Source organism: Arthrobotrys flagrans (assembly GCF_004000055.1).
Source record: "Arthrobotrys flagrans strain CBS H-5679 chromosome Unknown unitig_3, whole genome shotgun sequence".
NCBI classification, from domain to species: Eukaryota; Fungi; Ascomycota; class Orbiliomycetes; order Orbiliales; family Orbiliaceae; genus Arthrobotrys; species Arthrobotrys flagrans.
This window is the reverse complement of record NW_027137547.1, coordinates 1,182,630-1,204,556: the sequence shown is the minus strand read 5'-3', so window position 1 is coordinate 1,204,556 and position 21,927 is coordinate 1,182,630. Positions and strand designations below refer to the sequence as shown.

The 21,927-nt window shown below is 46.7% G+C and overlaps 9 protein-coding genes across 9 annotated transcripts; 6 read left to right on the top strand and 3 right to left on the bottom strand.

Moving 5' to 3' along the window:
• Positions 1 to 140: 140 nt before the first annotated feature.
• Positions 141 to 1,553, top strand: DFL_001729 (uncharacterized protein; the record flags this gene model as incomplete). Its single annotated transcript, XM_067630391.1, has 3 exons — positions 141 to 548; positions 610 to 1,120; positions 1,180 to 1,553. 3 exons carry the CDS (start codon positions 141 to 143, stop codon positions 1,551 to 1,553), a joined length of 1,293 nt encoding a protein of 430 aa, XP_067493039.1.
• Positions 1,554 to 4,145: 2,592 nt separating this feature from the next.
• On the top strand, positions 4,146 to 4,598 carry DFL_001728 (uncharacterized protein; the record flags this gene model as incomplete). Its single annotated transcript, XM_067630390.1, has 1 exon — positions 4,146 to 4,598. The coding sequence occupies one exon, from the start codon at positions 4,146 to 4,148 to the stop codon at positions 4,596 to 4,598; it is 453 nt and encodes a 150-aa protein (XP_067493038.1).
• A 55-nt stretch (positions 4,599 to 4,653) lies between these two features.
• DFL_001727 (uncharacterized protein) lies at positions 4,654 to 5,373 on the bottom strand (the record flags this gene model as incomplete). The annotated part of the gene is made up of 1 exon (XM_067630389.1): positions 4,654 to 5,373. The coding sequence occupies one exon, from the start codon at positions 5,371 to 5,373 to the stop codon at positions 4,654 to 4,656; it is 720 nt and encodes a 239-aa protein (XP_067493037.1).
• An 808-nt stretch (positions 5,374 to 6,181) lies between these two features.
• DFL_001726 (uncharacterized protein) lies at positions 6,182 to 10,000 on the top strand (the record flags this gene model as incomplete). Its single annotated transcript, XM_067630388.1, has 5 exons — positions 6,182 to 6,360; positions 6,417 to 6,655; positions 6,747 to 7,346; positions 7,416 to 7,545; positions 7,609 to 10,000. The coding sequence occupies 5 exons, from the start codon at positions 6,182 to 6,184 to the stop codon at positions 9,998 to 10,000; spliced, it is 3,540 nt and encodes a 1,179-aa protein (XP_067493036.1).
• A 1,031-nt stretch (positions 10,001 to 11,031) lies between these two features.
• Positions 11,032 to 12,799, top strand: DFL_001725 (uncharacterized protein; the record flags this gene model as incomplete). Its single annotated transcript, XM_067630387.1, has 7 exons — positions 11,032 to 11,077; positions 11,129 to 11,294; positions 11,363 to 11,523; positions 11,581 to 11,651; positions 11,708 to 12,100; positions 12,153 to 12,270; positions 12,324 to 12,799. 7 exons carry the CDS (start codon positions 11,032 to 11,034, stop codon positions 12,797 to 12,799), a joined length of 1,431 nt encoding a protein of 476 aa, XP_067493035.1.
• Positions 12,800 to 13,135: 336 nt separating this feature from the next.
• DFL_001724 (uncharacterized protein) lies at positions 13,136 to 13,864 on the bottom strand (the record flags this gene model as incomplete). The annotated part of the gene is made up of 1 exon (XM_067630386.1): positions 13,136 to 13,864. One exon carries the CDS (start codon positions 13,862 to 13,864, stop codon positions 13,136 to 13,138), a length of 729 nt encoding a protein of 242 aa, XP_067493034.1.
• A 786-nt stretch (positions 13,865 to 14,650) lies between these two features.
• DFL_001723 (uncharacterized protein) lies at positions 14,651 to 15,962 on the top strand (the record flags this gene model as incomplete). The annotated part of the gene is made up of 2 exons (XM_067630385.1): positions 14,651 to 15,351; positions 15,413 to 15,962. 2 exons carry the CDS (start codon positions 14,651 to 14,653, stop codon positions 15,960 to 15,962), a joined length of 1,251 nt encoding a protein of 416 aa, XP_067493033.1.
• Positions 15,963 to 18,623: 2,661 nt separating this feature from the next.
• DFL_001722 (uncharacterized protein) lies at positions 18,624 to 20,080 on the bottom strand (the record flags this gene model as incomplete). Its single annotated transcript, XM_067630384.1, has 7 exons — positions 18,624 to 18,956; positions 19,014 to 19,107; positions 19,243 to 19,309; positions 19,367 to 19,468; positions 19,529 to 19,689; positions 19,807 to 19,961; positions 20,030 to 20,080. The coding sequence occupies 7 exons, from the start codon at positions 20,078 to 20,080 to the stop codon at positions 18,624 to 18,626; spliced, it is 963 nt and encodes a 320-aa protein (XP_067493032.1).
• A 381-nt stretch (positions 20,081 to 20,461) lies between these two features.
• Positions 20,462 to 21,738, top strand: DFL_001721 (uncharacterized protein; the record flags this gene model as incomplete). The annotated part of the gene is made up of 4 exons (XM_067630383.1): positions 20,462 to 20,507; positions 20,573 to 20,664; positions 20,905 to 21,418; positions 21,476 to 21,738. The coding sequence occupies 4 exons, from the start codon at positions 20,462 to 20,464 to the stop codon at positions 21,736 to 21,738; spliced, it is 915 nt and encodes a 304-aa protein (XP_067493031.1).
• Between the last annotated feature and the right edge of the window lie 189 nt (positions 21,739 to 21,927).

The window sequence follows — 21,927 nt, the reverse complement described above, 5'->3', positions numbered from 1 at the left end:
GTCTACCCCGGATTACTTGAAATTTCTCATCGACAGAGTATTATAACTTCGGAGTGTTTTTGAGGACTCGAGAATCACGGTCGGATTGAATACCTTTTTCGGTATCTTGAGATATCAATTAACTTCTTTTTAATTCCACAATGTCGTTCATCACAATCCCGCGAGATAGCGACTTCACACTCGCCAACATTCCCTTCGGCGTCTTCTCCACCTCTACAAACTCTACCCCTCGCCCATGCACAGCCATCGGAAACCACGTTCTCGATCTCTCCGCTCTATCGTATACCGTTCTACCAAAAGTTTTATCTTCAGATGCATCTCAAATCTGTGAGGCCCTTCAGAAAACCACACTCAACGCATTTGCAGCGTTAGGGCGGACCGCTCGAGTCGCTGTTCGAAATGCTGTTATTGAAGTCGTAAAGACTGGTTCGCAGTGGCAGTCCGATGTTGAAAGTGCATTGGTTAGGATGGAGGATGCGAAGATGCATCTCCCGATGGAGATTGGTGATTACACCGACTTTTATGCCGGAAAGAATCATGCTTTCAATGTATTATTCCCACCTTGATTGAAAAAATGCTATCGAATACTAATTGAAAATGATATTCTAGATTGGCGTTCTTTTCCGTGGTCCGGCCAATGCTCTACAGCCAAACTACACCCACCTCCCAGTCGGCTACCACGGCCGAGCTTCCACGGTCGTAGTCTCCGGTACCCCCCTCAGACGCCCACTCGGCCAAACCTGCCCTCCCACGAACTCCACTCCGAACTTCGACCAATGCAACAGACTCGACATCGAACTCGAACTGGCCTGCTACGTCTCCCGACCCAACGAAATGGGTAGCCCGATCGATATTGCGAACGCCGAAGATCACATCTTCGGATACAGTCTTATGAACGATTGGAGTGCTAGAGATGTACAGGCTTGGGAGTATGTCCCCCTTGGACCTTTCAATGCCAAGAATTTTGGGACCACCGTTGGAGCGTGGATTGTTACCGATGAGGCTTTGGAAGGGTTTAGGACAGCACAGTTGGAGGGTGGTGAGGTTTTGCCGTATTTGAGGGATGAGAAGAGGGGTGGGAAAGGGGTGTTCGATGTTGAGCTCGAGGTGCTCGTTAAGCGTGAGTGATTGCCATATATTGATTATTATTCGGTGATTGTTGACATTTATTGGTGATAGCGGCCGGACAACAAGAGTTCTCGAAGGTATTCACTTCAAACTCGAAGAACCTACTCTTCTCGTTCTCGCAGATGCTTGCGCATCATACCATCACCGGTTGCGCCATGCGTACCGGTGATTTGCTGGGCTCCGGAACTATCTCTGGCCTCGATAAAACATCGGTCGGAAGTTACCTTGAGGCTACGCAGGGCGGTAAAGAAGACATTGATATCAACGGCGTGAAGAGGAAGTGGTTAGAAGATGGAGACGAAGTTATACTGAGAGGACATGCGGGCAGCGGAGAAGGTAGGGTCGGTTTTGGAGAGTGTTCTGGTCTGATTTTGCCGGCGGAGTGGGGGAGGTGGACTAAAGTTACTGGGATGAAGAAAGAGTAGTCTATTCTTGATCCTTATGATACGCTAAGCTTGAGATGAATGTTCAATGCATGATAATGAAATCAATCTAAAAAAATGGGGCAATTGAGGGTTTGAAGTTAAAAACGGTCAAGTCGCAGCTGGGGATTGAATATCTGAGACATGCGCTAGCCAAGCTGGCACCAGCTCGAGCGCCTCAGCTATCAATCCCACTGACCAAATATCAAGTCGCCAACCAAGATAAAAGGCCCTCCCCTATCCCTTCGAAAGAGAGCTTCTAGAAGTTCCCCATGCCAGGCACAATTCGAGGCCAATAGCGAAGGTTGTAATACAAAAAGTAAAAGTCCGTGGAGATATCCCGCCGCCTGGTTGCCTCAGATATATTGTCACATATAAGACCTACAGCATTCCAGCCACATGTCGTATGATGCGGGCTGCGAGCCAAAATTTTTTTCTCTTTCTGGTTTCGCCGCACCGAACGTTGTCGCCATACGTTGGCCATGATCGCACATGGGCTTCCTGCATCAATTGATAAGGCCCGTGCAGGGAGTCTAGAATGTTAACCTATACCCTCGACTCTAGACATATTTTTTTTAATAATGGCATTCCTGCTACTGTTATTTTATTTCGAAACCGTATTCGTTTCCACCTGTACAGTCTACTATATAATATAATATCCATGAACCCTGCGATTTCGCTTGCCTTGCCTAGCGGCTGAAGATTTGTACCTCTTTAACTGGAGTCGGGGAGCCTTGGTACCTTTTATGCACCCAATCCGTAGTAATTGTTATAATCTGAAACTTCTTCGCCAGGTAGACGTTGGTATTTTTGCCCGAAACTCCGCTTCGCTATTTTTTTCGACGTAAGCTGCTGAATAAAAGGATAAAGAAAAGATAAAAGTGAAGTAAAGGGTATAACGTGGTAGAGATGACGTACCCACGTGCGTCTCCCGTACTGCGCATATATCCTCAAAAACATCTTAAGGGAGCGACAATATGCGAAAAAGATTTACAAAAATGCACTGATTTGTACCTCTCTGCCGAACTTTCGTCGGTTTGGGGATATATCTTGAGGGGTATATATAAGAACCGTAAGCATTCCGATATATTAGTACGGTAGCCCGACCTCCCGCCTCGGTTTGTAAACTAGTCCTCCCCAAAGTATCCGGTATAATATTATACCAATGAGCTGATAATATTAATCCAAGAAAAAGTTAAAAAAAAATAATGGAACCAGTCCGACAAAAAAATATATCCCCGTTCCTCCGTCTCCCTCCGGAGCTCCGAGACCAGATGTATAAATACCTCCCCTGCTTCCCACCACCTCCCATCCCAAAACCAACGGGTGTCCCCTCTCCCCGTAGGGAACCGAGTGCGATACACCATGCCGATTACTTTTACCCTTCAGTTATCGGCTCAGGGAGTTATTAGAGCCGGCTGGAGAGATGGAGATTGCAGCTGTACCTGTGGCCCGATTAAGAATGAAGCATGGGAATTTGAAAATGGGACGATATATTTGGAGCTTCTTGAGACGATTTAGCCGTTAACTCTAGGACCGTGGAATTATAAGGTTACAATTCCGGAGCACATAATGGAGAGGTTTAAGTATGTGTCGCCTGGAGAGATATTACGAATATGTACTAATATGACGAGGATTACGGCGAAAGAGGAAAAACGGTGATATGAGCCTGGGGATTTATGGGATGTTGTTGTGAGGAAAGTTAGGAGCATTGGGTGTGCTATTTGGTAGTTGGTTATTTGTGTTCATACTCCGGCATACTATCAATTTTATATATTTTATTACTTTAATTAAATCGTAGATTCGATTCGAGTATTGGTATTTAGGACTAGCATGTCGACAATGGTGTTGAGGGAGCAAATTCCAACATTTTCAATCCTCCCCACACAGACTACCAATCTCGGAGAATCGTGTTTTGGAGAGCCAGAGCATAAAGATGACAGCTTCATTCCCTTTTCTTTCACTCCCACGCGAAATCCGCGATGAAATATATGAATACCTCGTCTGCCTCTCCGCGCCTCCCATCCCATCCGAAAGGATCAGGAATGTCGGGAAAGACTATATATCACCGTACCCTAAATCTGGCCTTAGCCTTTCAATCCTCTATGTAAACCGAAAGATTCATTTAGAGGCATCAGAAGCACTATATTCTCGAAGCGTCTTTCATTTTTAGATTACCACAAACTCCTCGGTTGCTAGGCTTCGTCCTCGTAAATATGTTAGAGCCTATTATGACTCTCCCTGGGAGAATTTAGCGTGCCACCGTAATAGGTATGATAACTACTCCTTTCTCCTCTTATAAGTAATATAATTGGTATGGTTATGAGTGATGTTTATATCTAATGATTGTTTACGGTATTCCCGTAGCGTACTCAAGGAAATTTCCGAGAACTGTCTTTCGAAAACTCTTATTGGTTATTACGGTCCCGTAACGTCTATAACTCCTTAGAAGAAGTTACAAATGGAGATGGAGCACAAGCTAAAACACTACCATCGCGATATCGATATCTTATTCGCCATGTCCGAATCGATGTCAGGGATTTCCGCACCTGTCCGTCCGACAGTACCGACGACGACGAGGTTACGAGATCCTTGATGAAGGATGCGCTTCTACCTTTTGCGTACCGATTGAAAGATATCCTTTCAAATGCTAATGAAAAGCCCCACGTCACAATTACGCTGGAATCGGATCTCGAAACTCAAGAAAACAGTAGTGTTTCCGATAAACGATATGAAGGGTTGATCGAAATGGTCTGGCCGCTGACCAATGGTCCATGGAGGTCTACGATTATATTATCGAACAGTTTGAAGCAGCAGTTCGGAGGACAAGGCCTGACCGAGCGGATTTTACGTCGTTGTCGGGGGAATTTGGAAACCGAGGGAGAACCAGAGATTCAAGAGGTGTGTGGGGATGTCTCCGTGTGGTCGATAAAACAGTACTGGAATTATAAATATGAAGATGGGGCAGGCATTGGGTTTAAAGTGAGGCCAGAAAAGCGATATAAAGTCGGATTCAGAAGGGCCAAGGCTTATGACGTCCGCGTCTAATACTACAGCTATTTTTTAATTGCTTAAAGATCTTACAATACATGTTGATACTTAACTAACACCTGAATTCCTCGGGTGTGTCCCCTTGTGTTCTCCAACCCCCTTTCTGGACCGCTTCCACCTCCTCTAGCGCCCTCCATACCCTTCCAATAGTCTCAAACTCACTCATGTCGACTCCAAATCTCACTGCCCCATCAATTGTCGGCACCAAACAAAAATCCGCCATAGTGACTATGTCCCCAACACTGTACTTCCCCGCCGTTTTACTAACCACGGCTTCAAAAGCCCTCAACCCTTCCGCCAGATTCCTCTTCTGCCATTCCGGACCTGCAGTTTCAGGATCCTTCCCGGCCTCCTGAGCGAACTTTTTCACCTGTTTTAACATTTTCAGGTTTGTGAGGGGTTGTATGTCGCAGGCGACGATATGAGATAACTGTCGTACTCGAGCTCTGTCTTCAAGATTTGTGGGGAAAAGTGAGGGGTACTCCGGTGCTGGGAACTTTTCTTCCAAATACTCCAGGATGGCCATCGATTGGGTTAGAACAAAAGTGACGGGTTCCGATTGTGTATCATTCTCATTTGGTGAGAAGGTGATTGTGGGAACTGCCTTCGAAGGGTTCAGAGCGACGTAGGGCTCGGAGAATTGGTCGTCTTTGAGAAGATGGATGTAAACTGGGGTGAATGCGAGGCCCTTCCAGTAAAGGGCCATACGGACCCGGGCGCTGCATGAGGAGCGGAAGTAGGTGTGCAGTGTTATATTCGGCTGCGAAGACATGGTCGTGATAATACCGGTGTATCGGATACTCTGTAGTTATAAATTAGTATTTAAATCCGATATCAGATATCAATTGTTAAAAGAAGTTTGAATTGAAAGATACTTAGTAAGAAGTCAGTGACAACGTTGGAATCGAAAGAGTATAAATATTTCCCCCGGTTTGTGCAACCTCGCTTATCTACGGGTTATTTTCTGGGGGCTCGTACCCAGATTCCACGGCACCAGCACTAATTAGCTAACGAGAAGCTAGAAGTTGGTGACGCCATGGACAACCGTAGTTTCGACACGGCTCACCCGAGAGCCTCGGGTTATAGTTACTATGATATTGCTTTATAATCTGGCTGCTTCATCGGATCGAAACTATGGCTTCATAAGGAGCTCCTATTTGGATGGGTATATATCCACTTCATGTTTGTCCAGAACAATTCCTTGGAGCTCATTCACCAACGGCCAACTTTTGGAAGCATCGCTCCACAATACCTTTGAAGCTCCATCCGGCTTACCATGCAGCCAATCGCAGGCAGTATGTAATATGCAACAGACAACACAAAGCAATGCAAGATATTAGAAAAAAACCGCGAACGCAAATCTCGTTACGAGGCTGCACGAACGGGATACGCCACCCTCCGCGAGGCTACTTATATAAAAACTGATCCTGCTAGGGAAAGAGTGCGGGGTAATTTTAACATTTGATATTTAAACCCCAGCTCCATCCCTCTTTCAATTGAACAAGATCCCCAAATTTCAACTACTGAATATCCAAATCTCTTGCATAACTTCCAGTGCCTTACAAAATACCTTTACAAGCATGAGCTCGGAAGCTCCGAAGCGTCGAGCAAAGGTGCCTCCGCGGCCGCCAAAAATTGATGACGCCACCTGGGAACGACACAAAGATCGCATTAGGTTTTTGTATATCGATCAAGAACCACCCTTAACTCTGAAGCAAGTCCGAGAGACACTAGTGAGGGAAGAAGGGTTTGAAGCGACGTAAATATATATTATCCAACTCCCCGCACAATCAGAATCGTCTAATACTGTAAAAGTCAGGCACAATATTATCACAGGATCACCGTGGTTTGGAAGTTGAAAAAAAGGATTAGTTGGAAAGATAGTGACCACATCGACGCCGAGAGGAAGAAGAGGAGGGCGGAAGGAAAAGAAACTGTCATCAAAGTTGCGGGCCGAGTCGTTCATGAAGATGAATACAAACCAAAGAAGCCTAGATACCTTGATACGGTTGAACGCCTTCGACGAAAGTTCGCCGAACACGATAGCCTGCAGGGTAAAATATTATTCGGTCCCCATTCTGGAATTCTGAAGGAGGCAATAGGGTCAGCCGCCCCATGAGTATCACCATGCTAAAGAATAAATAGGGTATGTCCCCAAAGGGATTGAGCTGTCGACACCGTCTCCGTTACAATCACAGTCTCCGACAGAGTCTCACGACCATGAAATAATCAGATCGGAGGAATCGACGGCTAGCATTCCGGTATTGTCGACGTCTAGTTATCCAGCGTCACCGACTTTCAGCGAAGATTTGGTCCGCTGGCTGAATTCTGCAAATATATTGGTGGGCGCAAATTCCCCGGTGCCACCAACTTACAGTGAATTCGGAGCATGGGCCGACTGGCTGAATTTAACAAACAACACGCTACTACCAAGCCCAAGCATGCCAAATTCCCCAAGGGTATCCATTCGTAGCAGAGGGTTTTCTCCTATCACGCATATTCCGGTATTGTCGACGTCCAATTATCCAGCGTCACCGACTTTCAGCGAAAATTTTGGCCACTGGCTGAATTTAACAAGCCCAAGCACGCCAAATTCCCTAAGGCTATCCATTCGTGGTAGAGGGTTTTCTCCTATCACGCATGAAATATTCCTACCTTTAGTGTTCCAAAGCTCACTGCGTCATATCGCCCCGACGATGCGATTTGAAGAGATGTTTGAAACTCAATTCAGTTTACTCTTGAACGGTAATGATCCTTTAATATACCTCAGAATATTTATTCTTAGCTTACACGAGTTAATTTTATGTTCTCTAGAGCCCCCGTCCTACCTTTTCGCCAATAGCGACAGCGATTCTATTTTACGGGTAATACTGTCCCCGGAGCCCATTGAAGACCCCGAGACCTGGGCGACAAAGATTCCCAGAGGCGGTAAAGGTCTTTCCCAGTTAGATCTTATGGTTTTCCTAAAATCTTACATGATCCGGATTTCGAATAACATAGATGATAGTTTCCGTCAACGACAGTGCATGGATTTGTTATTGAAATCTGGTCTATTAAGAGAGCACACCCGTACTTTGGAAATGATACTCACAATAAAAGAAAGCACAGAAACCAATTCTTACCCCGAGCCTTCTGCAAGTTCGGAAATCAGCGACAATCCAGAAGCTTTCAAACTTATAATCATAAATTTCGCTATCGAATTGTTTTATAGTGCTGCAAGAACTGGGGATATTGAAATCCTGAAGTTCCTTGCACATTTGGGGACTTTGAAGGAATCAAGAGATAAAACCTTTGACCCTGACTTGGTTGGTGTTACCGCGGCTCAATTTGCGATTGAGTATCAGCAGAACGCGGCCACATCTTTTCTTCTTCGGCAAAACATCAATGTAAACAGAGCGCCTGTATCGGAGCTTTCGCCATCACTGCTCTGGACGGCTGTCCTCGTCAGCAGTCCCAATTTAGTCTCGCAATTGATAGATCAAGGGGCGAATGATCGCCGTGTGTCTGAAAACTCCAAAAAGATCGATTCGATAACCTTTGCGAGATATAAAGGCAAGCTCGTCGATGACGGTTTAGCTTGGACCAGCAACCACAAGATCGGTGGAATACTCAATGCACGAACCGCATTGGGCCTCAGCGTCTCTACCCACAATTTTGCTTGTTTTCAGATTCTGGCGGAGAAACATGCCCAAAAGGATTGCCATTTTTCCGGAAATGGGGCACAAGAACCCATCTTGCATCTAGCAATAATGCGCCCTAATCATCTAATGATGAAAAATATTCTCGAGCATCCCGTATATTCCGGAAGAATTGACGAGGAAGTTGTTGAGATAATAAACGACGAGCATTTCCCGCATACCGCTCTTTCAGAGGCCATTTGGAACGAGGATATCGAGACAATAAAAATCTTACTAGAGTATGGTGCAGACCCCCGGAATGTCTCTTTGGAACACTTTGTAGAATTTGAAGATACAGGTACCACGGGTGCAGATCTTGGGTACTTGTTGCAATCCAAGCGGGATGCTTTTCGTCGTCTCGAATGTCATGGATTATCCCGAGTTATTGGTCGGATTGAAGAACTAATCTCGCAAAAGAAAACTTGGGATACCCTGTTTTTCGATCCGTCTGACGAGCACGGGGCTGAGGATATTGCGATTGACGACACCGAGATAACTTGGACTTACCGATTTCCAAAACATACCAAAGAAGTAATGCCCACGGCTCAGAAAGTCATCGATGCTATGTGGGATGACGATTTTCATCGCGAACCAAATAAATATTTTATCAGGATGTGCAGGGATTTTCTAACTTCCATGGAATTGGCGCTGGGTTTCTTCGAAAATATAGAGATTCATGTTCGCGCCGAGAATTCCTTAAGGAGTAGCTGCATCACCATAGAGTTCCTAGGAATATTGTTCAATGGGCGAGACACTACACATTTTATAAGCAAACTTCGGGAAGCCTTTGATGAAAAATTAATTTATGGGCTAAGGATATTCTCGTATTCCAAAAGTTTTCGCAACATTATTAAGTACACTTTGCCTACACTAAGAAACTGTGGGAGGGGCGATTCTATGAATTTCGTCAGGAAAATGATTGAAGAGTACGGCCATACACCAAAGCGTACGATAAATGATCCTTTCGTTAGAAAGCTAGATCGATTCTGTTTCAAATCGCGACGAAACGACGACGGAGAAATTGATTACAGACACGAATACGACGATAGCAAAGCAGAAAGATTGCTTCTCAACCTCAAGGACCAGTTCGACAAGCAAGCGCAAGGGGAGGAATTACAGGACATCTTGCATTGGAGCCGATGCGTCCTCGATGAATCCCTTCGTAAGCGTCTTTGCGACATCACAGTTTCTCATCTCTCAGATTTAGACCCCCAGCAGGTGGCCTGTCTTCTCAAGCTTGCGCTTCACGGGGACTTCTCCGAAACAGTCGAACTGGTCCTTGATCGGCAAAGCTCATTGGAAATAACGACTGATATAATTTGGGAAGCAACTTCTTTCTCCAGTGAAAAAGCCTTTACTCGCGTCCTTGATCACTACGTGGCTGGTCATCAACCCACGGGCGCAGGACTGGAGATCCCGCTCCTTCTTGCTATTGTTCATGGACAACTATATAAAATCGTTAAGATTCTGCCAAATGCCGACGTCAACCATCAATTTGGAAGCAATCTAACAGCAATTGAGGTCGCAGCCATGCTGGGAAGGCTGGATATCGCGGCAGTTCTTCTTGAAGCTGGGGCGTCTAGAAATCTTGGTAAAGCGCAAAAGATAGCGTTCAGGAGAGGTCATTTTATCCTGCAAAAAATCATCAACCAGGCGATTGAAGCCAGGAATATTAGTATCGATAGCGATACTGAATCTGGCCCGTCTGAATCAGACGGGTAATCCACTGTGGGATATGTATTCCGTCGACCAGAATACAGAATTTGCGAATCTCATGAATTCTTGTAAAATCTCATTCTAAAAATTGCGTAAAAAAAAAACACTCTATATCTGCATCCAACAGAATATTCTATTTCAAAGCCATTGGGATAACGGCTCAAGAACTATTAATAAACTTTAGCATCTTCGTTATAGTACTCTGTAAACAGTTCATAGTTAAGTTCGCAGCCTCTAGACTCTGTTGCACAGAGCCCGAGTGACTATAGAATCTAAACCACTCACAAAGCTGTGAATCTTGTGATTACGCGATTTTCTAAAAATTCGTTGCCAGGATCTCGTAAATACGTCAATACGAGACCAAAGCTCCCAAGTCTCCAGTTTTCTGTAGACTAGACGGGAGTGAACCTATGAGCAGTCCATATCTGTTCATCAATCATATTACGTGTGCAGAATACATCTACAAGATCTTTTAAAACAACTTTACCGAGTATAACAAAAATTGTTATCTGCTTGCTTCGGCCCATCAACTCTTGAATCGATACCACGATCGAAACCTTATAAGAGGTCTGCCTGTTACCTAGTACTTCTAAAAGTTGTTACAGGATCCCAGCGGCTTCTTGGCAAATGTTAACCGGTTTAGCTTAAAAAGTGTTAATTGTGTAAGCTGTTTTGCAATTACCTAAACCGATGGCCTGATATTGACCGGGGAGCTCCGTACGAAGCAACCGCAAATCAATGTCGTGATGTCCTCTGGAACGGATGTCGTGGTAGCATCGTTGGCTGGAAGTGTATGCCGACGGCAGCCGAACTGCGACTTGACGCCTGGAAAATCATCCCCGCAACTCGTGCGACACGACTTGCAAGGGTTCTGCCGGGTTAAGGCCGAATTGCACACTCCATTGATATATCTGCTACCCGACGTCATGGTATTGGTTTGTTCTTACATTTTACTTTACTACCGACGGTTTAATCCCTTTATTCGATCATAAGCTTCAGAGCCCTTTTTTAAATAATATCAAACACATATTTTAACAATGGTCTGGAGAGATTCTGAAAACGGTGGTCCAAACCTCTACCACGGTAAGTATACCACGGTAGAATAACATGTACTACGGGGCTAACGAAATTTAGAGGGATTCGGAAACCACTTCTGCTCCGAAGCTGTTCCGGGAGCTCTCCCGAAGCTTGGGAACAATCCCCAAAAGTGCGCATACGGATTATACGCCGAACAGCTCAGTGGTACCGCTTTCACTGTCGACCGACCACATAACCAGCGGACGTGGTTATACCGTATTCGGTATGAACATCCATATACCGAAGGGGCCGATGGTATTACGGTATTTTAACATTTTATATAAATTACAGTCCGTCGGTAGAACACGACCGTTTCACCAAACTCTCCTGTCCATATCTTATCAGCGACTACTCGCCGTCGAATACGCAAGATATCCATGTTACTCCCACACAGTTACGGTGGAATCCATTCGATGTACCTTCGTCGCATGGCATAGCCGACAAAGCAATCGGTAGGGATGAAGAAGCTGCTAGCGAGATGGACGGTGGTGCTCACGATACTTCTGCAGGATCGCAGGATTTCGTCGAGTCTTTAAGGTCTGTGTCGGGGAGCGGGCAGCCCCAGACGAAGAATGGATTGGTACGTCCGTGTGTTGTTTTTTGATATTTTAGAATTTAGAAGGCTGATGAGAACAGGCAATCCACGTCTACGGCTTCAACAAACCCATGGTCCGAAAATCATTCTACAACTCAGATGGCGACTACCTCATCCTCCCACAACTTGGACGTCTATCGATCCAGACCGAATTCGGAAACCTTCTTGTTGCACCCGGTGAAATATGTGTGATTTCAAGGGGGATGAAGTTTTCCATCCCCGAGCTTCCGGAAGGCGAGGAGAAAGGGTGTAGAGGATATATTCTTGAGACGTATTGTGCGGGACACTGGGAGCTCCCGGATCTGGGACCCATCGGCGCGAATGGGTTGGCGAATCACAGGGATTTCAAGTACCCGATGGCACGGTATGTGGATGAAGATGAGGAGTGGGAGGTTGTGAATAAGTTCATGGGAGGACTGTTTTCGGCAAAACAGGTATGCATCGTACCTATTCACGAGGATTCGAAGCGGTATCTGACTTTCTTAGAATCACTGCCCGTACGATGTGGTTGCATATCATGGAAACTATCTACCGTACAAATATTCGCTACACACGTTTAGCCCGGTCGGCTCTATTGGCTTCGATCACCCGGATCCCTCGATCTGTAAGTTTTACGCACCCTCTACCGCATAATATTCACAGCTGATGAAATTACAGTCACCGTCCTAACCATGAAGAACCATGCCACCCCGGGTACCGCCCTCGCCGACTTCGTCCTCTTCCCACCCCGTTGGTTAGTCGCCGAAAACACCTTCCGCCCGCCATGGTTCCACCGCAACGTCATGGCCGAATTCATGGTCAACGTAACCGGCGAATACGACGCCAAAGCCGGTGGCTTCCTCCCCGGCGGTGCAAGTTTACACAACTGTAACACCGCCCACGGACCCGATAAGGAAAGCTTTGAGAAGGCTAGTAACGCAGATTTAAAACCTATGAAGGTCGGAGAAGGGAGCTTGGCGATCATGTTCGAGACTAGCTTGCAGCTTGCGACAACGACGTGGGCGGTTAAGGAGAGTGGAAAAGTGCAAGAGGATTATAATGCTGTTTGGCAGGATTTCGAGCCATATTTTAGGAGCCACAAGTTGCCGAAAGTTGGGGTTGCGGATGGTGGGGAGGGAGCGGCGAAGCGTTGATTTTATTTCTTAAGGATATCGGTATGTGTATTTTAAGAGCGCTAGGGAATTCAATACAGAATTCAACAAGCTATATATACGATGGCGATCGTTTCATGTCCGGTAAAGGGGATATTCTGCCTGATTCCTACCTAGGCAGGTAGTTATTGAACAATCGGCTTGGGCAATCTACGTATCTGGTTTGATTGATGTAATTGACCATTTAGGATCGATTTACGTTCGTTCTGGTATCATACGATAAAACTCTAAAGGTAAAAGACAGCCGCTGTAATAACTACAATTTCATAACATCATGAACCCAAACGCCTTCAAAAAACAGATCCGGCGAATCAAACTTTAGAAAGCCTCTCCGATTTCCTTCTTCATCGCCTCTTTCACGATACTTCCGCAAAGCTTAGCGTACGGATTTGTATGCACGGCCATCGCCTTGGCAAGTTCATTGCCATACCTTCCACCCCAGAAAAAGTCTCTCGACGCAGCTTCCTCCCAGGCCCCGAGGTCGTCCCCAAGGTATTCTAGTTCTCTCGGAATCTCCAAGTTCTTAGGTCGTTCTGCAAAGTGTTTTGATGTAGTATGTAGGACAGTAGCACGCTGAGTGTGGGCGTTTGCCAGCATCTTTGCGGTTTGCGGGGAGATGGGTTCGGTTGCCGTCTTCGGTGTAGCAAGGGAGATGGCAATAGTAAGGTCTTTGTATGCCTTTAGAACTTTCTCTCTGATTTCTTTGTTCTGAGAGAACAGATTGTCCATTTCCAGTTCATCTTGGAGAGATGCAGTCATACGATGAACCTGCGCCCTATTGTTGTATGCCGAGCAGTATGCAGGGGTGGAATCGATGGCCGAGGTGAGTAACTGGACGGCTTTGTTCGTATCGCCGGATTCGGCAGCACGGATAGCGAGAATCTCGGTGGAGCGGAGAGATGTAAGAGTGCTGTAGACTTTGATGTGAGGAAATGTAGGGAGAGAAGGGTCTATCGTGACTGGAGAAGGGGTTGGAGCGGATTCTGGGTCGAAAATTTGTTCGAGGACGGTGGCGTCGTTGGAAGAGAGGAGGTGAGCCGGTGCCATCTTGACGATTACAATAATCACAAGTAAAGTAACTTTGGAAGTTATCAATGGTAATGATTTGTGTAGAGGAAAGAACGTAGATATTATGGTCGAAGTTCTTTTGTAAATTTGGTATATTAGAAAAAAGAACAAAGAATAGCCTATATAATACACCGGACCAGCCCTACCGGAAGGCCAGCTTCCCCAGACTCTTTTTTGACACAGCCGTACGAACCCCTGCCACCCGTATGTCATCTCATCTCATCGGACATTCTGACCGGCAAGTTCTGGGTTCCAAATCCAAAGTTCTAGCCGACTGCAGCCAGCAACCGCCACCTCGACCTTGGATAGCCGGGCGGATGAAGCGGGCTCTAACCCCTTCGAGGCCCATCCGAGCAAAGGGTTCCACCGATGCGTTGCCCGTGTTGGCGGATCGACGGTAACAACCGGCTACCAACGGGCATCTCGCATTCCCAAAGAAGACATATTGCCCGATTCGGACAAAGCGCGATGGCCTTGTGCATGGAAGCTTGTCTTGGAACCCGGCAGCCCTGTTGCTAAGCTTGTTGGGAGTGAACGTAGGGTTGTAAGCTGCATTTGCCTCGACGACATTGGATGCAAACCCGCAAACGGGATCTCTTCGTGAACTAAAAATCTCAGACAGTTACAGGACATGTTATAAAGTTCTTGCTTGGTCCCGTTCTTGCTTTGGTCCTCTCTCATTGATATCAAATTACCTACGCCTCGAGTTTTCAACATATCGATATTCACTCACCGTTCTAATTCGATATAACAGAAAGCATCACGATGGCTCCATCCGCTCAGCCCGTTGTTTCCGCTCCTCCGCAGCCTGCAATCCTCACGGAAACCGGTGAGGTCCTCAACTCTTCCGGTCAATCCTCAACCGGTGGATATGGATATCGTGGTTACGATCACATCCTTTGGTGGGTCGGCAATGCCAAACAGGCTGCATCTTTCTACGTTGCCCGTATGGGCTTCAAGCAGCTCGCCTACAGCGGTCTCGAAACCGGTTCTCGAGTCTTCGCTTCCCATGTCGTATCGAATGGAAACGTAAAATTCGTCTTGGTCTCCCCGCTACGGCCGAGGGAAATCAGGAACGCAACCGATGAGGAAAAGAAACTGCTAAAAGAGATGCATGACCACCTTGAAAAGCACGGCGATGCCGTCAAGGATGTCTCCTTTGAAGTCGACGATGTCTATGCCGTTTACAACCAGGCCGTTAAGAACGGTGCTATCCCCGTCGCACCCCCGAAGAGAACCGAAGACGCGGAGTTCGGAAGCGTTGTCACCGCTACCATCCAGACATACGGCGAGACTACGCATACTTTGATCGATAGGAGCAGCTATACCGGAAGCTTCATGCCCGGATATCGAGCCTCGACATCGGAGGACCCATTGTCCGGCTTGCTTCCCGGCGTTGAATTGGAGGCCATCGACCATTGTGTCGGTAACCAGGATTGGGATCAGATGAACAAGGTTTGCGAATAGTAAGTCACTACTTTCCTCCCATTGATATTCTCGGATCGATCGCTAACGGATACTTTACAGCTACGAGAAGTGCCTTGGCTTCCACCGCTTCTGGTCCGTCGACGACAAGGACATCTGCACCGACTACTCGGCCCTCCGATCCGTCGTCATGGCTTCCCCCAACGAACTCGTCAAGATGCCGGTCAATGAACCCGCTCCTGGCAAGAAGAAGTCTCAGATCGAAGAATACGTTGATTTCTACAACGGTCCTGGTATCCAACACATCGCCCTCCGTACCAAGAGCGTCATCGATACCGTCACAGCGATGAGAAACCGTGGTATCGAGTTCATCTCCGTTCCGGAGACGTATTACACTGCTATGAAGGAGAGACTTGCCAAGCAGGGCATGAAGCTTGAGGAGGACTTCGAGACCCTCAAAAAGTTAAATATTTTGATCGACTTCGACGAGGGTGGATATCTTTTGCAGTTGTTCACAAAGCCATTGATGGACAGACCGACTGTTTTCATTGAGATCATCCAGAGGAATAACTTTGGTGGCTTCGGAGCCGGCAACTTTAGGTCACTGTTCGAAGCTATTGAGAGAGAGCAGGCCGAACGAGGGAATTTGTGATAGACAAAAGTAAAGAATGAAATGAAATGAAATGACGGGGGAGGTTATGAAGAGGACCGGTTGCGTCTTACGATACCATGGCTTTTTGCTCCCACGTTTGTACGAATTGCATTGCATTTGGCAGGAGTTATAATCGTTTATATTTATCTATAAAGTAGCATTTAATAGCAACAGTCTTCTTCTTCAAGATACGCATTCCGTTTCAGCTACCCGAGCTTAAGAAATTTAGTAACCGACAAATGAAAGCGAAATAGTCTCGTACCCAGAAAGCGAGAGACGAAAGCCGACGTATATCGGCCAGACCACGATGACAGGATTACATGATTTTGAACCTCAAAAAGACGACAAGTTCACGTTTTAAACACAATCTGGAAGGGGCCCCGAGGCTGCTGAGACTACTACCCTCATCCGAGGACTGTTACTTTCTCAGTCACACGATGAATTTTGATGGCTTTCGCCTTCAAATAGAATCGCGTGAATACAACGCAAAATCTCCAACGTCCGCCAAGCCAAAAACCCTGGTTACCGCCCGGTTCCCAATCGGGACGTCGCTCACACACAAAATTTGCAAAAAAGTCGAGCATGAATATTACCGCGCGGGTGACGCTGATATCTACGGCCATAGGAAGAGGAGCAATAGGGTATCCCGTCCGCTCTGCCTTACTCAAGCCTCTTACTGTCAGAGTAGTACCGGAATCGGTGACGGTCCGGGAATGTCGGATGCTGTAGATATTCTATCTTTTTGCTATTTTTTTATTTCGTTTCTTATTTTTTTTGAGAATTTCGATGAATTTGTCCGGTGATGGTATGTGTCGACTCCGCTTGTAGAGGACCGCGGGCTCCTACGAGCCTTATCCGTCTCCCTTCTAGCCGTCGGCTTCTTTTCATCGAAAACCGGATCCTTAAGATCCAAAATCCATACATCAGGCGCTCTTAGCGCCATAAACCTGCTCATGATTGCCGAAAATGTATCTAGGTGTCTGTGAAGCACCTGCTTATCCGGGTATTTATCCTTCAGCGCCTGGATTTTAGCGTAGTCAACGCCTTCGGCTTTGTAGGTTGGCTCCGGGGTAGGGCTCGGTGGTGTCCTTGTTTTGTTTGAGTTTTCGAGTTATTCGCTGTTTTTATCGTTATATTCGCATTTGGTAGGGCGATATGATTGCCTTCAACGACACTTTTATTCCTCATCCCCAGATGCTCTGCCGGCAGATCATGTATTTGGTGATATAAAACAGACTGTTGCCTCGGCTTTTCTTGGATATCAGGATTAGAAAATGAATTCCTATTCCAGGGCATCGTTTCAACCGGCTGAAGTGCCGTCGCAGAATCGTTGTTTCCGTCGACGGCACAGGCAACCGCGGCGCAGGTGGTACGATGTTGATATCAGGTTTTTTCGTTCCCGTTCCTTTTCCCGTTGCCGCTTCCGTTTTATATGCAGGAGATTCCACTGCTGGAACGGAAGTGGTTGTTGCGAACTGATCATCGCTGACCGTGTTATCGGGGAGTTCGAAGGGCCCGGGGTCGTCGATGATATCTGGAGCATTGCCGTCGCTGGAAAGTATTTTATATGTCTACGTCGGCATGCCTTTTGTGAAATTTTTATGCTTTCTAACTCTGCAAGGAATCTGAATATTTGGCGCATGGCAATGGGGTGAGACGTGGATGATACCTTTCGACCGTCAGGTATATTTTCACTGACTCGACGTCGTCAACTTTCAACATTCGAGCGACGAAGCGGTTTAGCGGACGGATATTTAGGAGGTATGTATCAAGGATTTTGAATACGATGGCGACGGGTATTATTACTATTATACAAGGGAAGGAATAAAAGGAAGCTCTGGAAGGATTCCACCAGGCCGAAAGGAAAAGAAAAAAACGGGGGGTTGTATATCTCAAACGTGGTGGGAGGACGGAAGCGTACGTTACCACGCCTGACAGACACGATAGTGTTCTTCGTAAGGTTGGCGCACAGATTAAGAACATGACGAGGACGACGATGCCCGTGCGGGTATCTCGCCATCTGGGCCGGCGTTCCTTAGGCGGAACCATGACTTTTGTGGCGAAATAGGCATGCGAAGGCTGTTACTAAAAGCATAGAATGTAGAAATTCCTTTGCTGGATGCGGCGTGGTGTTGCAGGGTGTTGGAATTTGGAAGGGGGTGTATGGTGCTTTCGGTTTCTTGGGGGTTCTGTATTATGGAAATGAAGGATTTATGGGGGGAAAAAAAGATGCGATGGTTTGGAAATAGAATTTTTTTTTTTTTTTTTTTTTTTCTACGACATTGTGATCGATGGCATATGATGTTGGGGCATTCGAGATGGGAATACGTAGTTGGCTTCTATGATTCTTGCTCAGACTGCCGACGGCCGTATTGGTGGGCTCCCTTCTAGAACGTGGGATTAGAAGTTCAGGATCGAAATTCAAATGCCCGTTACGTTTTGTCTTGTCTTGGCTTAGTGTTTGAAGTTGTAAATACATGGCTTCACGAATACGGGACATCCGGATGATCTCGTGAGCGATTGAAACCACGATATTACAAAAACCATCCGTCCAAGCTGGGGTCGTATAATCAAACCAAATTATGTCAGTTTGAATAAAGTAGCGGGGTCAAACCTGAGACTGGAGTCAGCTTCAGACGGAAGAAGCGTATGATATTCGAACTAGGCCTCCATCGATGCCACTTCTAGCTTCTCCAAAATAGTTTGAAGTATCGAGTTCCTTCCTCCGAATAGGTCTTCAATGTTTCTGAGTCGATTTTTCGTTTCCTCCAGCAGCTCTCGCAGAAGATGGAATGTATATTCCATACTTTCTGTCCGCGCCAAAATCCCCATTACAACCTTCTTCTGCTCGACCGATAGATTGCCTTGCCGGGATCGAAGGGTAAGAAGGCTTTTTAGTTTCGTACCTTCTGTGGTATTTTTTAACGCATGGATGATCATTATAGAATATTTTCCTTCGTCAAGGTCGGAGAGGTTGCCTTTCGCTTTAACGTACTGGTAGTCTTTGTTAGTATAAGATATGTCATCGAGAAGATAGTAGAGTAGACATGCCTCCGGTGAAACGAGATTGTTGTAGTCGTCGCGTATTTGGTAGAATCGTCCGAGGAGCAGGAGGAGTTCCTCGATGGGATCGACGGAAATGTCTCTATGTAAGTTTGATCAAAGCAAACCCATTTTAGCATGCTCGATCTCTGACCGAAGATGAGGACCAAGTTATGACATATTTGGTGTACGGATCGGGTATAAAGAGCCACCGATATATAAAGAAAAGTATACGTACACGTTCCGAGTAGCAGTAGCGTGCTCCCTCATCAGACGGATGGCAAGTGGAAAGAAGCTTCCAGTTTCTGTGCTTGTTAGATGCGCTGTAGTAAAACAAAACAAGTTGAATAAAGTGAACTGACTTCCATCGATCATTCTAATATATTCTTTCTCGGACGGGACATTTCCGTGGAAAGTCCAATGGAGATCATATCCCTGACCCACGTGAATCTTACTGACACCCTCTAAAAGGAGCATACCAGATTAACAATTTGACAACCCCGGGTTTGGTTCGACAAACGTACGAGTAAGGATTGTCACCGCGGACAGAGATAGCTTGGAAGCTTCCTCGAAGCACTTTACGAGCAAGTAGGTTGCTGAATTGATAGTTTGTGGCACGCCGAAGACCATATGCGCCGCCGGCTCTCCACGACGTAAGTCGGAGTTATCTTGTATATCATCGATTCTAGGGAGGCTACGTTAGATATGGCTTATATGGTACCAAAAAGTAATCTCATCGTCCAAGTGAATCCAAACATTACAAAGAACCCTTGAAATTAGCGGAAGGAGGATAAATACGAACACAAGACACGATCTATGCAGCATTTCGCATATCAATTTGATAATCTCGAGCTCCGGCGAAGGTACTTTGTACCAGACATTGAGGCCATCGATAAGATTGTTCAGGGTTTGCTTGGAGGGGAGCCCTTTGGTGTAGTCGCATGGTTCGCGAACGATCTTGTTACCTCAGCTCGGTCAATATACCGTTCGATTCGATTCATCAGGGTTCTCCTATCGGTACAGACCTTGTCTGAGAGCGCTGGGTGTTTCTCAAACCAGAGACTAGGGTCCTGCATTTTGAAGTTTTGAATAGGGGTGTCATGTCAGTGTGAGGTATCATGTGTAACGAGGACCATTTCTGGTCCATGTTGCATGTTGCATACTGCATGTTGAGGTAATTTTCCAGGTGTCTGAAATGCGTTGTGGTGTTGTGCGACAGTGGGCGAGGCTGTGTTTTTGTGTTGTGGCTGTGCGTTGTGGCTGCGTGTTGCGCGGCAAACATTCTTCACGCGTTGACCTTCTCCAACTTCCCGTCTGCGACTTGACCTTCAATCCTCCACATCAACCTCCCGACTTCATCGCCAGTCTCTCAGAACCACGAGATCTCGCTCGTCAATATTATCACTACTATTCTATCTCTCTATCTCACCTACATACATCCATCGTCATCTGTCATCATGGCGAAAACGAAAGAAAAGGATCTTGACAAGATGCTGCAGGCAGGTCCGTTGCTGCGTACCCACCAACCTTGCTAAACAAGTTGCATTCAAACTAACCACCATTTCTAGATCGCAAAAAACGTGCCAATCAATCCGGAAAAGGCACCAGTGGCAAAGGTGTCGTCGTTATTCCGACGGGCCCTCGAGCTGGCGTTCAGAAGGTACAGGTTCACTCTCCGGTCCTCTAATCGCGAATTGTTACTTGGAATCTCGGGCAACTTCGTCTTCTACCCTTTCCATATTCTCGTTGGACTCTTCGTTATTCCCCGTTCTTCCGTTCGATCTCCTTTACTTCTTCGGATCTCTTCGGCGGAAACGACCGTGCCTCGAAATACCCCCCTTATTTCACTTATCTCTTCTCATTGCTGGACACTTTCTTACTGAACTCACTACCCCTTCAGAGGAAGAACGTCCCGCAACCTCCTGCCTCGTTGAACGGAAAATGGACCCACGATCTTCATGCCTCCGTCTCAAACACTCGAGACTCCAAGTCCGCCGGGGCCTCCAAGTTGACCGGAGCCACAAACGGTGCCAAGGCGCCAATCGTAATCAGTCAGAAAGTCGCCAAAAAGCTGGCCAGCAACAGGCTCTTCGAGGCCTTGCACGGCGCAGGCGACGCCGGAAAGCCAACGGCTAGCGACCTCGGTGTCAACATCCGTGGTGCCGCCAAGCCCAAAAACATGAACGGTGGAATCACCATCAAGGGCAGCGCTGGCCCTTTCGCCGTCCAAGGGTCTAACTTCGCTCCTGGCACCACAGCTTCGGACATCCGTTCGATTTTGGAGAAGTTTGGACTTTCCCCGATCAACTGTGGGATTCTTAGCGCGAATCCCACGGTTATTGCGGAATTTCTCTTCGAAACCCGTGAGGAAGCCGACAGGTGCGTGGAGATGTTCAATAACAAGCTGGGAGACAGTAAGTACAATTCATTTCACCGACGGGATTTATGGATCCTAAATGTCAATGTCACAGATCGGCTCCTTCACTTCGCGCTCAAGGACACCCCTCAACTCCCCATCCCAACCAAACCCCGCGGCCACCTCCAGACACAGGCGCAGCCGATCGCCGGACAGATCCCCACCGGCCCAAAGGGCGGTGCCTCCCATGTCATCGTTGACGGGAAATATGGGTTTTCGGCACCCAGAAGTGCGGGTTCCGGTCTGTACAGCGATGCGATGGTTGCCTCCGGCCCCAGGAGGCAGACCAGAGGACGAAATCAAGGATTATCACGCTAGAAGCCGTATTGATTCCTTTCGATTATGACCGTTAGGACCAGAACGGCGGGTTAGACGGCTACAAAGTTTCCCTTCTTCTTTTAATGTTGCTTCACACTTATGAGTGGGTAGTGGAAGCCGTTACATATCGCTTTTCGTTAAATACTTCTTACTCTGGCTTGTTGCTATCATCGCTGTTATCGTTATCGA